This window comes from Neovison vison, chromosome 7 (genome assembly GCF_020171115.1).
Source record: "Neovison vison isolate M4711 chromosome 7, ASM_NN_V1, whole genome shotgun sequence".
Taxonomy (NCBI): Eukaryota; Metazoa; Chordata; class Mammalia; order Carnivora; family Mustelidae; genus Neogale; species Neogale vison.
The window spans coordinates 117,614,040-117,633,835 of NC_058097.1; the positions used below are offsets into that span (position 1 = coordinate 117,614,040).

Consider the following 19,796-nt stretch of genomic DNA (forward strand, 5'->3'; position numbering starts at 1 on the left):
GGGGTTTGGACTCTGGCATGTGGAAGCCTCCCGAGAGAGCAGATCGGCTCTGCTCACTGGAGATTACGGGAGAAGCCCAGCAAGGTCTACTTGCAGACTCGCAGTGTCTACAACTTCCGGGGTCCACAGCTTCCAGGGCGGGGCCACTTGGGCGAGGTCTGGGAGGGAGGGCCACAGAGCAGGAGGGAGCAGAACACCTCACGGTCCCCTAACCCAAAGAAGACGCTGCCCAAGGACTCAGACTTGGGTCTATCAGGCTTTCACGAGAAAACAAATCTCCATCAGGCTAGGTTCTTTCTGGACGTTTCTCTCCCCACCCCTGGAGGGAGACAAAGGAATGGCAGACAGAACAGAGCTTCAGGCAAACCAACACCCACGCCCCACCTCCCCCCCAGGTTCACTGGACATGAACCCGAGGAAGGTGCAGTCACAGCACTGTGACCAAAAGAGATCTTTTGGAAAATTCTTTTCCAAGAGGGATCATGAGTTCTGTCCCCTGGAATGCCCCAGAGCAGTTCTGATTGGTTCCGTGGCCCTGACTCAGAATGAGCACAGCTCCACCCTCAGATGAGTAAATAAAGGAACCCAAGGAATGGAGGGAGGGAGAGGAGAAAAGAGGACAGGCAGGCGAGAGCAGGACAGGAACCAGAGGAAGGCAAGTGCTGACTCTGGTGCAGGGAGTAGACAGATGAGATTTCGAGTCCGTTCCAGAGAGTGGTGTGGCAGAATTCAAGGAAGAATTCTCTGAGCCTTACACCCCACTCCAGTTGGGATACAGCCCTGCCTTGGCAGCCTGCTCATCGCTGCTTTATAATATACTGAATTAGTCACTGGATTAGCAAGCACATTTACACACACTGGCACACAGCTGTTTAAAGACACAGGATCCCCTTTTCTAGGGGCCAGATTCTGGCTGTAAATCAACCATTCCAATCGGCCACAGGCAGGCTCCAGTGGTGCACGGTTCCTACGGACGTCTTCAGCTACAAAGCACTTTAGGGACACTCAGCTAGAACTAGGAAGATCTAAGAGGCATCTGCAAGGGACAGGAGGGGAAGCCTGTGGAGAGGAAAGAAAGTGGGATTTTTCAGTCCTGAGGCTGATTATCTTCAGGAGGTTGTCAAACGGATTCACTGGCCTGGACCTTCCCAGGAAGGAGTGAGCTCTCCTCCTGGCTTGATCTTTTCACAAGTAGCAGAGGTTCTGTCCCAGACCTCAGAAGCCTAAGGTTGCTCCCAAGCAAAGAAAGGATTCCAGGGCAAAGAGGAGAGTCCTTACGCAGCTAAAATCATTCTATGCCCTCCCTGATAACTGCAATTCCAAGAAACGTCCTTGTTGACTGACGAGGCAGGGGCAGTGCCTGTGAATAATGCTTTCGGGTTGGAAACGTGACCAAAGCCCTAGCTCAAGTTTGGTTAAGTATGCGTGAGAGGAAGAAGACACTGCTAACTGGCCACAGGGACTGCTCTGGCCCACTGGTTAGGGGGGTGTCAAGTGGAAAATTTTCTGTAACCAGGTTAACAGTAACCACAGTTTTAACAACCACTGTAGTCGTAAGAGCGCTGTCAGCAATGAACGCGGTGGCCTACAAGATAATGATAAAATAACATTTACTGAGACCCTGTGGCAGTGGAAAAGTATTGTCTCGAGTTATCTCAAACCCGGACAACAGCCCTGATCGTTCTTTATTCGGATCTCTGTTGTAAGGATCAGAAAAAACAAGGCTTACAGAAGTTAAATGCTTTGCTTAAGGACAAATTAGTAAGCAGAGGGCCTGAATTCAAACTCAGGACTAGCTCACGTCAACCCTACCCTTCCCAGGACACCGTGGTGCCTGCAGTGAGAGACACCCTCGTCACCCACATAAGGAATGGCAGACTGTGATTTGGGGACAAAGATCACTTTCCACGGAGCAACCTAATGTAAATCCCCTTCTGGACTTAAGATGTCTCATCCACCAAATGGGGAAAAGAGAATAGAGAGAGATCTGAAGATGATGGGAAGAAACTTGGGGCACACACAAATCCACCTGGCCAACAGAAAAAACAAATTACTGAAAAGGGTATACTGCAGTGAGGTGTTTTGAGAAGATCTGCGAAGAGATCTGTGACTGGTTTGCGTAGGATGAACCTATCTTGCACCACCAGCTTTTAGAAATTCAAATATTAATTCCTTGGAATTGGTGTGCCCATAAAAATGCTGAAAATATTCTCTTCTTAGAAAGCAAGGCAGCAGAGGGCCACCAGAGACTGGACCCATCTTTGCTCCTTGCTCGCCGTCTGCAGCATGTCTGCGAGCAGAGCAGCCTGACCGAAACCTATGAACCTAGAGGCAGTCGCCAGGGCCCAATCTCATTTAAAAATAATTTTTTGTTGTTGTTGTTCATCCAGCACCCCAGATCCTTTGGAGACACTAAAGCTAGGATGGCATTTCACTTTTCATCCATCATAGGAGACAACAGGTGAGGGAGTGGAAAGCCACAAAGCCCCCCTAAGAGAAACCTTCAGAAATCCAGAAATAAAGCAGTAGATACTTGATTTTTTAAAAAAGCAAAAAAACAACTTCAGTTGAATCAGAGGTTAACTGCAGGTCCGCTGTGTAGACATTGATTCATTCCATGTGTGTTTATTTATCTACAAACATTCCTGTTGCATCAAGTGGCCTCAAGGCCTAGACTTGTGCCTCTGAATGTCCCCTCCCTGGAGAATTCTCAAGCAAGGGTGGGGCTCTTACTTCATTCCTCGATTTCCCAATCTGGGAAATGGGGGCCAAAGCCCCAGCTCTGTACATAAGTTGGTGAGTTGAGTTAGCGACTTTTCATTCGTGCATTTTGAATTTGAAAATGCTTCGTGACAATTGTAGGAACTTTTTGGTGGGAGGAGCTTTCTCTGTATTACACATCCCAATGGTAGATATTTATAGATGTACTGAATGTTTTCTTCCTTACCCTGATAATCATGAGGATCCTGAAACAGCATAACGCACAAAAGAATGTTCCAACGATCAAAGCCTCTGATGAGAATGGTAGCAAATTCTCCCTCCAAACAGATTCTAAGTTGGTAGGACTTTGTAATTAGAAAGATCTAAGCTCAAATGTATGACCTGAGAACTCTAGAACCTTGGGAAAATTAATTAAACCTCTCTGAGACTCAATTTCTGACTTTAAAAATGGGGATTAATAAACCAAGCTCACAAGGTTGTTTAAGGAAGTTGATTATTGGTGCAAAGCAATTTATTTCCCTCACTCCTGCAAACTGAAACCCAGATACATACAAAGACCAAAAACAAGCACCCAGCAGTTTTGAGGAACGTTTGGTTTCCATTAGGAGGCAAGGAAGGTGTAAGATTGAACTCTTGATCTGACGTGAAATCAAGGACGCATTTCCTGTACACACACACACATGACTCACCCTTAGTTTATGTATTCAGTATCGTAACTCTGTATCAGATCTCTCCCTAATTTAATAATGTTTCTTGCATCACCAATGACTCTAGAGTACTTTCTAAACCTGAGCTCATGAACTCTCCCGCTCTCTCCTAAGAAGAAGCAGCTCACTCAGGAGGAGCGAGCACCCTTCTTTTAGAAAAGTTGAGAGATGATACAGAGATGTGGAGATACTCTGACCTCCCAGAGTAAAAAGAGACTCAGCTCTCTGCATTCCCACACCAGGCAGTAGGAGATAAAATGATGACCACCTACAGAAGAGGACCTGCCCAGTTTCAATCACAGAAAACATTTAAACTGGGGAAAGGTAAGACCAAAGACTCCTTAGGTTTGACCCAAACTCCCCACAAGTGGAGAACTCGAAGTCAAAGTTCAGGTTGAGAAGGAGACACACTTTCACCCACACTAAGATTCGCCTTCCAAGAGTAGATTTTCCCGGCAAGCATTAAGTTTAGGGCTGAGATTCAAAAGTGCCAAACTTAAAATGATTATCTCCATTTTTGCTGCCATCGGGGGTCCTCATTCCCATCTCCTCTTGCCCTACAACCCAGAGCCCTTCCAAGGGCACTGCTGGCTACGTAGGATTACCTTCACCCCTAGGAAAACAGCAACATGCAAAGGGGACACTTCTCAGGGTAACAACCTCTCACTCTGCCTTGGAACGCTCTAGTTTCCAGAATGACCAACACAAGTAGGGAGGGGACTTATTTTTATAGCTAAGGAAGAATACACTGGATGAGTTTGCTAAACTCAAAGTGTATACACCTGGTGCCATAGCAAATGCCCCTGTCCCGGGGGGGGAAAAACCTACTCATCTAAGATGTCATTCCTTCTTATACAACTCTTTGGCACAATCCTTGCTCATAAAATGCAGTATGAGGTTCTCGGTTTTGGCGGGTTTTCTTCCTCTCCTCCCTCCAACCACCTGAAGTTCCTGCTAGTCATCAAAATGGACTTCATTTGCTAAAATGGGTAAATGGAGGCACAGAAAATTATATATCTCGACACAGGAAAATGGGTTGGACAGGGATTCTTTTCAAAATGCTTTATGTTTTAAAAATAACATATTTCCCAAAGTCCAAGGTCAACCCATCCCAGAGGGAAACTGCATATTGATCTAGAAGCTAGTGGAGTAACTCACTTTTTTTTTTTTTTAACTTGAAAAGAAACTAACTTGCCATCCTACTTAAAAGTTGGCCAGTGGGTTGGCATCATGGAAAACTATGCAGATTTCTCAGATCCTGTGTCGGAGTCATCTAGGCAACCTACTTAGAGCTCAATAATTAGCCAACTGTGTAGGACCCACTAACTACATATAAAATATGTGGGGGAAATCTATTTGTGGCAAAAGAGGAGAAGGTGTCTTGTTGGCATTTCTGATCTCAAGTTCATGTGTATTACTATATCCTGATTATTAATAATTACTATTATTATGAATACTATTTCATTAACACTGAATGCACTATGTACTCGCCAAATCAAATAGTGAAAATGTATATGGCTAAACAAAAATGTCAGGAAGTCTGGGGAACACAGCTTCCTGTTTTAACTCTGCCACTGAACTTGACCACGTAAACGTGGGGGTGGGGGGGACTCAGAATCACTGCTCTGCAGTTGCACCATTTATAAAATGTTACTATCTAAAAAAATTACCTTGAGGTTCAAATGTGGTGAAGTCACGTGTCTAACTGTAAAAGTGCTACCAAATTATAACCCAGTATTAAGGGAACTGGACGATAATAGATACAAACAGACCTGAGGGTTTCCCCCAAATTCAACAGGCATCCCAATATTTCTGCACATGTTGGAGGCAGCAGACCCAGAACTTCAGAGTGAGTGGGTCTGAGTCTAAAGCCTTCTGCTCACCAGCTGTGTGAGCTTGGCCAAGTTGTTGAACCTCTCAGTTTCTTCATCTGTGAAATGGAAATAATACTTAGCCATTAGGGATGAGGGTAAAATAACGAGGTCCTCAGTATATGAATGTCCTCACGAATTAATAAGTTAGCACCTACTAACTAATAGGACAAAAAAAAAAAAAAAAAGGGTCAAGATGAGGGGAGAGAAGCGCCCACATAAGTACCAGTAGATAAGGTGAACCTTCATACGAATGGCAGTTTTTCTTGTTTTTCCCCAAACTGGCATGCCGCCCTTAGATGCCTGCTGCTGACAGAAAACGGGAAAAGTGTGACAGGCCCTTCTCAAAGTGTAGAAATAACATCAAGAAAATGATTTTCAGATAACAGCTGTGTGCAGGAGACATGCTTCCACGGCTGCCAAGAGCCGCCTTTGAGCAGCAAGGCGGCCTGGGCTCACCACGCCCCGACACACACTTGTAGCTTCAGGGACACGGCTGGGGCAGCTAAAGCAGGTGGTGTCTTATTGGCCCCTGACTCCGAAGGACAGCCAAGCGCCTGCAAAAGGGTCAGCTGCTGGCTGCGTGAAGAGCCAGAAGCCAGCGGCCCAGGCCCTTCCCTCTATACAAATAGGAGGCAGGAGCCTTGACTCACTGAGTCTGTCAGGAAGAGGCACTGAGACGACTTTCAGCAGAATGCATTCCTCCTGCAGGAGGGGACTGTTTACCTACCGAGCAGTGCACAGAGAAGTGGCAGCTTAGACAGAATCGGCTCACTGCTCAGACCACATGCTCAGCCCTGAGGATGCAGCTGGGCCTGGCTGCTTCACCTTCCAGACCCCTAACCTACATCTCCTTCCTCCAGATGAGACCCCACACTGGAACCGCCTTCCGCTACAACTGTAGCAAAGGCTGACGGGACGAGGAAAGCTGTTTCATGGAGCAAGAGGAAGGCAGGACACCTGGTCCAGGGTCACCCCCGAGACAATGTGCCCCAAGTTTCTCCAACGTCAAGCAAGGCCAGGAACAGTTCCCAACACCTCCCTCCAGGAGACATATTAACCTTCACAGATGTATCACCAATAGATCGGCAAAAGTTGAGGATTAGGAGAAAAACAGCCTCGTTTTGCCCACCTCTTGAGTGACGTATATGTTCTCTCTGAGCCTGAATTATTTCAAATGTTCTCTAAAATCATAAAATGTCAGGGTAAAGAGAAACCTTACGGGTCATCTTCTCTGGTTCATGTATTTGACCGAGGAAGAACATGAGGTTCAGGAAAAATGAAATGACTTGCCCAAGGTCATGCAGACAAACAGGTGCAAAGCCATGGCTAGAATTCAGGGCTGCTGACCCTCCAAGCAATGATGGGTCCCTATACACTGTACTCACAATATTTATTCCTACTACACTGCTAAGTCTCCCCTTCCCATGCATAAATCCTCACTGTATTCATTTAATTAGTATTTCAGTGGTAGAAGACAACCTTCGCATAATGTACAGAATTCACTGAAGTTTTAGGCAAGGAGTATCAGAGAGGAAAAACATGCAAATACTGGAAGTAAAAAGGTCATCACACAGAAACTCTTCCACCAAAAATTTCCTCGTGATGGATTTTCTGAAGGTTATTTTAAAATCATACTCAACAACACCCTCTGATTTTAAACGTGAACGCTAAATAATGAATTACCCTAGCACAAAACTGTTATCACACAAAAATGACATTCGATGAAAGCTGTTTTAGTTCCTACTAAATAGTAAGAGTTCCGAAATGCTTCAAAAACTACGGATCTACAAACACTCCCCAGGTTTAGGAACGCCCCTGCCTGACCTAGATTTTTTATTTTCCATTTGTACCTTGAAAATACGTACCTGATTGATTCTGTCATCTACTCTGAGGTTTAACGCCTATTCTGATAAACTGATACAGAGGTTTTAACAACTAACAGTATGAGTGGGAGGTAAAGTAATGCTACCCCCCCCCAAAAAAAAAAATATATATATATATATATATATCTCAGAAACCTATTCAGTAACACTTCTCTGTCCTTAAACCTTCCTACCTCCGGGATGCCTGGGTGGCTCAGTTGGTGGGACGACTGCCTTCGGCTCGAGTCATGATCCTGGAGTCCCGGGATCAAGTCCCGCATCAGGCTCCCAGCTCCATGGGGAGTCTGCTTCTCCCTCTGACCTTCTCCTCGCTCATGCTCTTTCTCACTGTCTCTCTCTCTCTCTCTCTCTCTCTCAAATAAATAAATAAATAAAACCTTCCTACCTTCAAAGGCAAAATTAATTTATCCTGAGATTCAAAATGTTCTCACATGGGTCCTGCCTTCACGTTTCCTTCTCTCTTCCCTTTCTACAATCAAGGCAGTTTTCTTCGTATTTATGTAAGCCTTTCTTTTACTCTAAACTTTCGGCGTTCTTCCCACACTGTTCTTTCTATCTAAAATAATCCTTTCCCTGTTCTTACGCCTCCTTCAAATGCTTCTGAAATAGCCATGTTCTCCCTGAAGCTGACCTGTGAAATTATTCTAGCCTAGAAGTGTTGGAAGAAAGAGCCCAACAGGCGTAGAAAATATAAATAATCATTGATCCACACGCAGGTCCATAAATTCACACAATGCCTCCTGCACTTCCAGCCATGGAAGCATCTGGAGCCCAGGGAAGATCTCATCTGATTTACCCCGACTAGCCATGCATCTGAGAGAGATTTAAAGGCTCCTGAAAAGATTCCACAGATGAAGAATGGAGAGCCAAGGTCACCCACCTAACCACCTAAGACTAGTCCCTATGAGGAATTTCCCAAAAGTCTATGAAATAATCATAGTCTATGAAATAAAAGCATTAAGTGCTTTTATTCATTTTCCTTATTTCTTTTTGTTCCTTTATGAGTTCTTTATACTTTCTTACTCTTTTTTTTTCTATTCCTTTTTAGCCAAAAGGGATGTTGCAATTGAATCCACCATTGCCTTCCTCCCCTCCTAAAGCACTAAAGGCTTGTTTTTTACTTTTGTTTTTGTGTTTACCCATTTTAGTGGTACAAAAAAAAAAAAAAAAAAAAAAAACCTCTATTTTTTTCTTGCCCTTTTTGATCCCATCAGTAAAACATCTCATCTTGGGCAAGCATTAAAACAAAACAAAGCAAAAATGTTAATTGTCTTCACTTGTGTAATGATGACATCTCCCCCCACTCAAAAGTTCATTTTCACACACACACACACACACACACATACCACACACCCCATGCACACAACATGCACAAAGTTTACAGTTCTTCTGCAGAACCGTGCAAAGCAGAAATCAACAGCTTAGCATAGCTCCCCAAAGTTACCAAGAGGTTTCAAATGCTCGAAGTGAACTTGTTTGAGGTTGATTTGTAGTTATTTCTTGGGCTCTGAGAAATATTAGATTATGCGTCAAAAACACATTTAAAAATATTACTCACGGTTGGGGGAAACCACACTGAACTTGAATTATTTCAAACTCTTAATACGCCCCTTACTTTGGAAGGTCTAAACCCCAAGGCTAGCAAATTGAGAACAGATATTACAGAGAATATTATCATCTAAATTCAGTGTCTAAGGGGTGTGACCCTCATTTGCTGGGAGAGTTCAAGCTCATGTCCATCATTCTAGTATAATTATTCACAGTGCCCATTACATTCTCGAAAGTGTCCCAGTTTAGATGATAAATTATAGGAACTTACTACCTAGACATCAACAAGTTCTGAAATCCAATAGCCTAAGACTGGTCAATACTACGTTGGGTCTTAAAGCACCATCTGGGTCAATTTTACAATTCTCAGGGACAGAACTAAATGCTACAGAGAAGGACAACTGAAAAAAGTTGATGGGACAGTAAGAAGCGACATTTGGAGTGTCCAGTGAGAGGCTTGGACCCAAGCAGCAGAAACTGGAAAGCACCTGGGAAATATGACAAAGTTGGCCAAGTAATCAATAAATATTTATGGCTTGAACAGCAATATTTTGAGTGTGTCTGTAAGCATGACTCCCTGCCAATGAAACTGGATACTACTGCAACCTACACCACAGACCATTTTCTTTCTGTATCTGCACGGAGACTCTAAACTTCACAATCAAAAGAAAAAAGTAACACAGATAGGCACGGGGCTTCAGAAAAGTAGCCAAGCAGAAACAGCTTCTTTATGCAATTTGAAAAACATCTACTGACATTTTGAAAACAAAAGAGGTCTTTAACCCAACTGAAAAAAGCTAAGCTATAGACACATGACAAATCGAAATGATAGATTTGGGAATTGTCTTGACGTTCTCGATGCTGAGTTAGGGACTGCGTGCGTAGCAGCTGTAAGCCAAGAGTGGGCCTAAGAGACTGGGAAGATGAGAGAAAATCTCATCAGACATTCTGAGCAGGGAAGTGGGGCCAATTTCATTCTGGAGTAGTCAGGTAAAAAAAATAGGGAGTCTGTGTTGTCAATATACAAATCCACCTCAATGATGACTGTGTGGGTCCCAGGATATTAATTATTTGGAGAAAATGCTCCCCATAAGGCAGTGATAGAGGAACCCATACCTTACCCGGGCCAAGTAATCCGGGCATCTGTTTCTTGATTGGCCAGGGGTCATGGAGGACTGGTGGGTCCATAGGTAGAATCCCAAAGCTCGCCCTCCCTTCTTGTACACACAGCCCCTTGACCCATTAAATGGACTTGAAAATACTACGTTGTAGCTGGAAAAAAAATAAAACACTGGGTGTGTAGACAGCAAATGTTGGGGTCTATGGCTTCCTTTGGAAGCAAGAAAATTAAACCACAGCCGTATTAAGAAAACAAACTAGTTGCTGATCTATGTCTCTCGTCCACCAGATTGTGAGTGAGATTATATGCAGAGCTGTGTCAGTGAGGCAAGAGGAAAAACAGGCAGCATCAGGAGGCTCCAGGAAGGATGTGACCTTGGAAGTGAACATAATCGCCTCCCCACCTGCGAGAGAGAGAAGTACATCTGGAAGACACTGGAAAAACAAGAACCCAGGTTCTCTGCTTGGTGATCTGAGGCAAGCATAGCTCCTACCTTCAAGTTCCTTCCTAAGGCACCACAACTGGACTGGCGGGCCTGGAGAATGCCCACTGCCTCTCCCTAAGCCCAGAGGGAGCCCTGCACCTTCTCAACCCCCAGAGAACCCACCATCACTGCTTCCTCATATGCCCCCTTTGCATGTATACATACATATATATGTGCAACTGTTTACATATATCATTGTAATTGTATATACACAAATATATATTACATATCACATATATTCCATATATATGTGTGTAATTGTTTTAAACGTATGTCCCTTTAAATTTCCAGAGTTACCATGAATAACATGCTTTTTTCATTTTAGGTATAAAATGCCTGCAACAGCTCATCAATTTGTAAGTTTCTAACAGTGTGGCCTGGGTGGATTTTGCATCTCTTTGAATATCATTTTCCTCATCTGAAAATACAGACAAAATAATACTCTCCCCACCTGAGTTAGTGTGAAGGGTAAAAAAGTGTTATGTGAGTGTGCCAGGTACATAATGTAGGCCCCATAATTTGTTATTTAAGAATGGCAAGAATTTACCATCAATGCCAGGCCCAAGGGATACCACTATAGCCATGGGTTATTCATTCCACAAACCAGAGAGACATCTGGAATTATGCTGTTGCTATAGCCATTGTAGAGTTATCTGTGCTCTTTGAAAGAGAGAGCCCCGCTTTCCTGAAAAATCCTGACCGACACTAACCAGCTCTCTGTCTTGCAGAGATTTTGCTGGAGCCCAGAGCAAGCTGGGTTCTGGGAGGCTGACCACGGGCTGGTTTGTCTCCTGGTTGGGGGTGGGGGCGCGGGGGAGGATTATGATCCTCTTACAGGGTGGTCTGGTCTCTTTAAGAAAGAAAAAAAAAGTTACATAGACAAAAAAACAGCAATACAAACCAACCAAAAATGCCAGGAATGCAAGCTCTGCCAACCAAATAAATAAATAAAATGTGAGATACTTTATAATAACTGGACATGATGCCTTTCTCAACTTTGCATAACTGAAACACTGTTTTTTCATCAGTCCTTCAAATGTCCCCCTGGTCCCTAGTCTTGGTGGCCCTCTTGCTTAGAGGTGGCCCTGATCACCTTCGTCACCTTAAGTAACTGACCAGTCCTTGGGCATTTCTTTAGCTCTGAGTTGGGACCTGGAGATACTCCCACACTCGGAAAGTTACCTGGCTCGCTGCGTTAGCCCTGGGAGGCAGAGCATGGAACCTCACTGGCATGAGATCTCAGCTAAAGAGATGAAAGTCTTCTCTTTAACTTGAATCTTCTTTCCCTCTCAAAAAAAAAAAGGGGGGAGGGGGTCTACACAATACAGCAGCAGCCCCTGTGAAACATTTCAAGGGCCCCTGAAAATCCTGCACTGGTCAGGCTCATTTGTGTTGACTTGTTTTCTAGTTAACCGTTGAGACTCTGTTACAGGTCTGTACTGCTTTCAGATGGTGTGCATACCAGTAGACATAATTCTCCTATCAACCCTAAGAGACAGAACAGTTACTACACTCATTTTGTGGATGCGGGAGCTAGAGCACAGAGAGATGAAGTAATTTGTCCAAAGTCGCACAGCTCATAGGTGGCAGAGCTGGGATTCAAACCCAGACAGGCTGGCTCCAGAGTCTGGGCTCTGAACCACGGGGCTCGATAGTCACTAATGGAGTGTGGTCCATAGGGGTCTGGAAGCACAGTGAATGAGCGAGCTTAACAGCCTGGGCAGCTCTGCCCTTCTCTCCTGTCTACACTGATGAAGAAGACACAAAGACTGACCTAAGGGACGGCGAAAGGAAGAAATCTTCCTGTCTTTAAGAGCAATATGGGTCCGCCATGGCCGCCCATCCCCTGCCAGGACAACAAATATCCAGAATTAGAACTCCTGCTTGTCTCTGGGCGTTATGCTCACCTCACCTAGAAGGTGGAATGGGGAAGGAGGGGGAAAACGAAGCGGCTTGGGAATGTATTTGCTTTGGCACGCAGCCTCTGCCCTTCTCGGTAAGCTCCACACCAGGAGGGAACTCGTGGACTCTCCACTCTCCGTGGCTCTGTTTGTTTTAGCCCATTTAAGACCCGAGAGCCCCTGCAATCACATACTGCAATCAAAATGATATACCCACTTTACATTTACAAGGGATATCCAGTTCCCAGGTTATTTCAAAATATATGTTAATTTGGTACTTAAAGCTGTTGAAAATCCTGGGAGGTCTCGATCTAGAAGAATTGTGAATAAATGTTCTGGATCAGGTCTTAGCCACAAAGACAGGCAAATAATCCAGGACTCCTGTTTCAACACCCACTTCCCCACTGCCTCCCTATTGGCTCCCATGTATTGGTTGGGGGGGGGGGGTGTAGGGAAATCCTGGTTTAATGATTTAAGCCAGATAAGATCCTAAACTAGTTGTCTCCACACATAAGAAACTAAACGACCCAAAGAATCATTCTGAAAAATACTTAAGTCACAGCTGTGGACACAAAGCCACGCTGTGAAAAGTTAAACTTTAAACACATGTCCTATATGGTCTGATGGGCAAAGCAAATCCCCACTTAGCCAGTGTCTTCTCCACCCACCAACACAGGCAGGCAGCCCCAGCCAATATTTCTTCTAGCCGTGCACCTGCAAGCTTAAGCCTCAACTGAAGTTTCTCTGCTGAGCTTTTCAAAGGTAACTCACAGTGTTACTCAAGGCAACAAACACTGAGAAGTTAAAAAAGGGGACTAATTTTACTCTAGCCACTGGCTTAAAAGATTTTCTTAAGTAAGTGACTTACCTTCTCTGGGCCTCTATTTTCCTCTCTGAGATATGGGTACAATATTCATATATACCCTACAAAAAAATCCAGGAAAAAAAACAAAAACAAAAACAAAAAAACTAAAACTGCTATATGTATTTGCCAGTTTCTCTATTTTCCCCAAGACAGGACCAGAGGATCAAATCTCATTATGATGAGTGCCAGAAAATTGCCCAATTTCTCTGACCCGTTGAAATTTTGTTGTACCAAAGGCTGCTTACAAAACCTGATCAGTGTCTTGTCAACCTTTTTTGAAAAAGAGAGGCACTGTAAAGACACTTAGTACAATAGATGTTGACTGTAGCATTAGTGCTTACTGTCCCCATTTTACAGATGAGAATGCTAAGCAAAGTTACTTGCCCTGAGGCTTATTTTTTATCAATAACCAAAATAACACCATATGCTCAAAATCTCTAATATATAATATTAAATTACCCCCCCCAAAATGACTTCAGTTGTTTACTGTGATCTAAAACATGTGTTACCAGGTGCCTTTTATTCCCAGCACATGAAATCTATTGTAGGTATGGGGACTGACCTATCTTACACAATACTTCCCAGACAGCCAACTCTGTCCTTCCCCATAAATACACAAACAAACAAGCCATTCTTAAGGAAAGAACCTATTAGTTGAGTTTATATCTTTGCTGGCAACTATCATTTCTTTGATACATGGCTTGGATCAACTGTGACTAACAGAATTCATTCTGGCTTTTTCAAACCCCAAACAAACCAGCACAGCGACATCATTTCTTAACTGTAGCTCTAAGTGCCTGAAATGTCTCCGCGGTTCTAGTTGATCTCAGCATTGCTCTGACCATGTCATCATCTTTGTGACAACAAACAAGCTTAGCCTTCTTTGTGCACTTCCCAGCAGAACTCCGAATACTGGGGTTGAATGTCAGGGGTTCTAACAGGAGAGGACAGGGCCAGGTCTTCATTAACATTTCAGGAAGCTCTCCAAAAGACAGAACATCAGCTTTGCTTGTGTTGGAAGTTTAAGCAGATGAAGAAAGGGTTAAAATAAGCAAGTGATGATGGCAGAGGCAAGGAAGTGTTAACTAAAGGCAAGACCGGCTAAACTTCTCAATAATCAGATACAACAGAGGAGCAGGTCACTGCAATTATTTTCCAGAAAGCATCCTCTTCTCTGTGTATCTTATTATACATACCTTTACCTCTAAAATCACTAATCTCGAAAGGATAGCTGGCAGTTCCTTATTCTAAAAGAAAACATCTATTCTTCTCAAACCGCCTTTATTCTAGGACTTCTGGACCCTGTGAAACTGCCAATGAAAACTGATCCAATTTTAGGATCAAAAATTGTGTCTAAGACAAAATCAAATTTCTTACCTATCCCCTTCTTCTAAATCCTTCAAAGAGTTGGATAACACCACCCACCAACGACCCAAAGTCACATTTGGGGTCAGGATGTTTTCCTTCTTATAACAGATCTTTGGCACCAGAGGACAAACGTATGGCAGATGAGAAAGCTTTGGATAAAGTAAGTAACCTGCATGAGTAGAATTGGGATGTTTCCAGAAGTTAAGATGATCATTTCAGTTCTCCTACCACCTCCTTGCCCTCAACCCAGAAAAGAGGAGCTAGATAGCAAAGGGACATGTGACAGAGGAGCTCAGGAAGGTAAGATGTTTGAAAATGTGCTTGTAGGCCGGCCAGTGAGACACTGCTTCAGCTCTTACTGCTCAGGGCCCTCCATCCAGCTCCAGTTCTGGGGGATGCAGAGACCGCGGTTGATGTCTTCTGCGCAGTGTCCATCCCCCCTAACGCTAAGGAATAAGGCCAGAGCATGCTCTCTCATTTGGAAAGATTTTTTTTAAAAAAGGGCAGGAATAAGGGTGTTGGACATTCAATAAGCTTTTTCCCACTACTCACAAGAACACAGCTGTGAAAATAAATACCACCCCCCCAAACAAGGATCTCAGGCCACCAACAGTCCTCCTTCTCTTCTCTACCTTGCTCCAGCTGCCACCAGCATCGCCTTGCTCAGGCAGAAACGCACTACCTGGGAGGGAACAGCGGAAAGGGGGAGAAGCGGAGGGGACCCCGGCCTCTGGCCAAAAGCCGGCGTGGGGGCCTCGACAGTCACCACTCACCCGGAGAGGGGAAAAGCTCCAGATCGACTTTTTCCGTCTTGATGATGGTGAGAGTCGGTTTGAGATCGACGGCCGCCTTCATGGTGCCAGGAGTGGGGGGCAGACAGGCTTATAGCAAGTTTGCTGTTATTCTTGTTGTTTGTCTTTTTTATGGGGATTAGTAACAGGGGAAGGGGGACGGGGGAAATCCGACTTTCTTCCCTAAGATCTCAAATTCCCGTTGACTTTTTCCCGGAGCCCAGAAGGTGCGCGCCCGGCACTCTCTCCCGGGAAGTTGGCACTTTGCGGAGAAGTGCGCGCGCCCCGGGTCCCAGCCTCGCCTGCGCCTCGCCCCGCTTCTCCTCGTCCTCGCCCCGCTCCTCCTCTCCGCCGGCAGGCAGCTTCAGCTCGCTCTCGCTCTCCGGAGCCGCGCTCTCCCTCCCTCTCTCCCGCCTCTTTAGGGCGTTTCTCGCGGCGCCGAGCTTCGGCCGCCGGGTCTGAGCGCCCGCCCCCCCACCATCCCCCAGGATCTTCGCGGGATGTGGGGGGGCTAGGGGCGGGGCAGGCGGGGCGGGGGCGGGGCGGGGGCGGGGCCGGATACCCGCGGCCAATCGAAGGCGGCGGCCCGAAAACGAAAGGAAGATGGGGCGGAGCTCCGCGGCCACCCGCGCCCGCGCCCGCGCCCACTCTCTGCCCTGGCCCAGGCGCCCGGCTGCGGATGGCTGAGCGCGGAGCGGGAGGGACGCTGAGCCCGCTCCCCAGCCGGGAAGCGCCCAGAGCGCTCGAGCAGGCTGGGTGCAGAGGCTGCCGCGGCCCTTTCGGGAAAGTCCGTCTGATTCGCCACGCATTCTTGAGGACTTGGTCACCGGCTCCTGCCCCTCTTCCCAGTAGCAGCATAGTTTTCCGAGTGCGTGTACATCATTCATTCACAAAGACTGACACACAGGACGTGAGGCATGCGGAGGAAGGGGCGTGCGTGCGAGCGGCCGCAGGGGGTTCTCGAGCCCGTGTCCTCTAAGGGCTTTGGGAGTCCTGGACTCTCGCCGGGTAGTGAGTCAGGAATCGGTGCAGTGCTTCTAGAGCAGCCTTCGATTTTTCAGGGCGCCCCTCCCCCCCGCGTGTCATGGTTAAGAAATTAGTTAAGAAAAGACGGAGGCAGCGTTCGTGAGCAGAATTCTCACTGCCCTTGAGAAGGATCAAGCCCAAGGCAGCCTCCTGGGGACCCCAAAACAAAGGCCCAAATGCTTTTTATGTATTATTGGGAGGGCAGAGAACAGTAATTCCCAAACTGGAATGCAGTCATGGGCTTCCATAAGCGTCCAGTTTACCTACAGCAGGGGTTAGGTGGAAGGGGAAGCTATTATTCTGTTCTAATTATGTCACGGTTGGCCTTTCCTTTCACAGACTCTCCTCCACTAGGTAAAACTGACAACCCTACTACAACCACCACCACCAGCAAAAAAAAAGCGGTGCAGAGGCTCGGTGGTTTTGAATTTCTGGAGTACATCATTCGCAGCTCTGACAGAATCAGTGCACAGCCCCTGTCCCATTTGGGAATTCCAGACACTTTGGACACCATAACACGATCCCCAATAATTCATGACTTTGCATTAATAACGTTGGTTATCATAAGTGGAGCTAGTTGTTCTAATTAACAGATCAACCAGTAAATCTAGAGGAACATACACAGACATACGTGTGCATAGCGAGAGCCAGACACTGAGATCTACCTTTGATTAACTAGATTAAACAACAATCTTTCTGAACAACCTCAAAGGAAGCTATTTTTAATACTGTTTCCTAATTTCTAAGCCTCTGTTGAACTACCACCACTTGCCTGCAACTGAGTTAGATCACTTTTAACACACCTGCTTACCTTCACCTAATCCCAGTTTTGTCTCCTTGAAGCCTTGGTTAGCTTGCCTGTTTCCCACAGCAGATGAGAAAAGGAGCTCGGAACAGAAAATCAATCTCTGGTTCCAGGTTCAAACTTCAGATCATGCCCGTCCTTCAGTGACCAGAGAAAAATACTTGTATGTGACAATTCTAATTTTTGTAGGATTGTTGTATGTTTCCAAAAGGTATGAGAAAACAATGCTGGCCTCCAGATGACAAGAACAGACACTTCTGATCCTGGAAAAAGCCAGGAGAAAGGGCTGGAAGGATGAAATGGATATTTACACATCCGAAGGAGCCGCAGAGGAAAGGATCTTGAACCCATCCTCTGCTTTGCCTCCTCTGAATACATCAGCAAAAGAACTGAGCAAATCGAGAGCTGCTTTGGGGGAATCTTGTTTTATTGATGTTGTGTTAAGAAAATGCTGTTATTTTTAAATCCAAGTGTAAGTACTTGCTTTTCTACTTGCAAACGAAGCTGCCTCAGAGCCAGTCTTTTTTCTCTTCCCCTTAATCTTCCTCAGCTTTCTCCCCCAGACCAGCCTGAACCCTGCTGCCAACACCCTCCACCATCAGACACTAAAAGCACCCTCCAGAATCCAACCAGACACACTTTCCACTCCATGCCAGCAGTGGGGAAACTTATTCCTTTGGTTTTGTAACAATGATATCTCACCTAACTATCCATCACCCTTTGTAGCCCAGTCCTGCAGCACAGAAGCTCAAAATATGTGAAGGTCCAAATCAAGGAAGGGGATTATGTAAGACCAGAGGGTGGGGGAGATAGCCAGGGACCACCAAAGACCCCCAGGAAATCTCCTTGTACTTGAGGGTGATTGTGAACAGTGAAGTTATCACAAATCATGCATCTAACTTCAGATCTAACTGAAACTTTGCTTGGGACAAAAAGCACTGATGTAAACAAGTTAAAATATGTTCACAAATGTGGGATATTAATAATCGAATCAGGCCTACAAGTATCAAATCAACACTGATAAATGAAATTTTCATTCCCTTTGCAACAGGAGTAGATTCTTGTAAATCTTCTACGGACTTTAGAAGGCATTTCTCTCTTACCAGAGCCTAAAAAGCAAACCCTAGCCCAGTGCCTGACACATTGCAGACACTCAGGAAATATGTATTCAGTAATGAACTATCAACTTCCTGGTTACCAGGGGCATCTACCTTACCACCAGCTTTCTATAAGGCAAAGGTTTAAGAGAGTTGTTTCTGCTATGGCTTGTGAAGAGGAACTAAACCTTGTCAACCAGCCCACCCCTAGGTCGGTCCTTTGTCCTCCATGGAAGAGCAGAACTCCTATTCCCCAGCATTCATGTCCACTCGGGTTCACTTGTGCCTCAGTTTCCCCACCAGCAAAACAAGAGCAGCTGGGCCTTGCCTTCCAGCTATTTAGGCAAGTGGTTTCAACTTGTGAGGCACTTGAGAAAACTCAACCAAGGAAATACTTCCTCGCTTATTTTTGTAATGCAACAATTTGCTTCTCCTACAACTGGGAGAAAACAGAATTGTATTTTTAAACATTCCTAAGACCTAGGGAATTACACCCAGCAAGTGCTAAAACTCCCTAAAAGAGGAACATCATGTCAATGATTATCAAAACAGGGTTGCAAGAGTTGGGGGACCCGGATGTGAGGTTAGACATTAATGATATCAAGGAACGAGTCACATTCTATATTAGAATCCCCTCACACACATAGATGTCCAAAACACAAACTTTCTCTTTACTACTCCGCCCCTCGACTCCACACTAGCCTCAATTTTTAAGAAAGAAACAGAAAAATACACCAAGTTTCAAACAGTCATGGAAGACAGACTGTCCCTCTCCACAAGCGTGCCAGAAGTTATTTGTCTCTTTCTTGAATCTTAAACTTCACCAAACCAAAGAACCTCTGAGTTTTGAGCTAAAATATGCTGTATTGGAGGTAGGTGCAAAAACACTCCGACCACTAACGGCTGATCCAGAACAAGTTTATAACTCACAGATGTTGATTTACTGGTTTAAATATAAGACTTTTTAAAAAAAAGAAAAAAAAAAAAAGTCCTCCATTAACAACCTGTCTGAGTTGCGTTTGTGGTTGTTTTTTCTCTGAGAAAAGGCAACAGTCCCCGTCACACGCAGGGACCTAGAAACAGGCCTCTGACGCTTCACTCTAAAGCAAGTGGTTTCTCCGTGAAAAGTTGAGTCATTAAAAAAACACAGTGGGGCAGAAAACAGCCTGGGGCTTCGATATCTACCATTATCAAGCAGCAATAAAATGGCAAATTGGAGATTGAAAGGAAAATGGAAATAACTCTCTTCATTAAACTCTGATGCCAGAAAGCCTGAGGGTCAGTTTAAGAACCCAAGGGGCAGGCTCCGAGCTGTTGGGCTGCGGGCTGGCTCTGACCTCAGCACAGCCACTTAACCTTTGTGTGTGACAACCTCATCTCTGTTTCAGGGAATAAAATCACCCCTGGCTCTCCCGACCATGTAATACACACTCATTAGCTATTGTTTAGAAGGTACAATAAACAATGGGCCATAAGAAGAGCCATAGTTAGGGGGAAGTGGTGGGGGGCAGGGAGAGGGAGGACTTGGGGGCAGCTTGGCCCCGGGAAAGCTTCCACAATCAGACAAAGATGAGAGTGAGCAGTGTGGGCTCTGGTATTGGACTCC

At 45.2% G+C, this 19,796-nt stretch overlaps 1 protein-coding gene across 3 annotated transcripts in view; it reads right to left on the reverse strand.

The window, feature by feature from the left end:
* Positions 1-19,796, reverse strand: part of ETS1 (ETS proto-oncogene 1, transcription factor) — a 129,891-nt gene that overhangs the window by 51,439 nt on the left and 58,656 nt on the right. Inside the window, exon 1 of one of the 3 annotated variants that reach the window (XM_044258190.1) lies at positions 15,245-15,660. The exons of the other annotated variants lie outside the window; for them this stretch is intronic. Coding sequence (XP_044114125.1) covers positions 15,245-15,326 — 82 coding nt within the window. The 5' untranslated portion in view covers positions 15,327-15,660. Of the gene's footprint in view, positions 1-15,244; positions 15,661-19,796 lie in introns of those variants that run through there. 3 annotated transcript variants of the gene reach the window in all.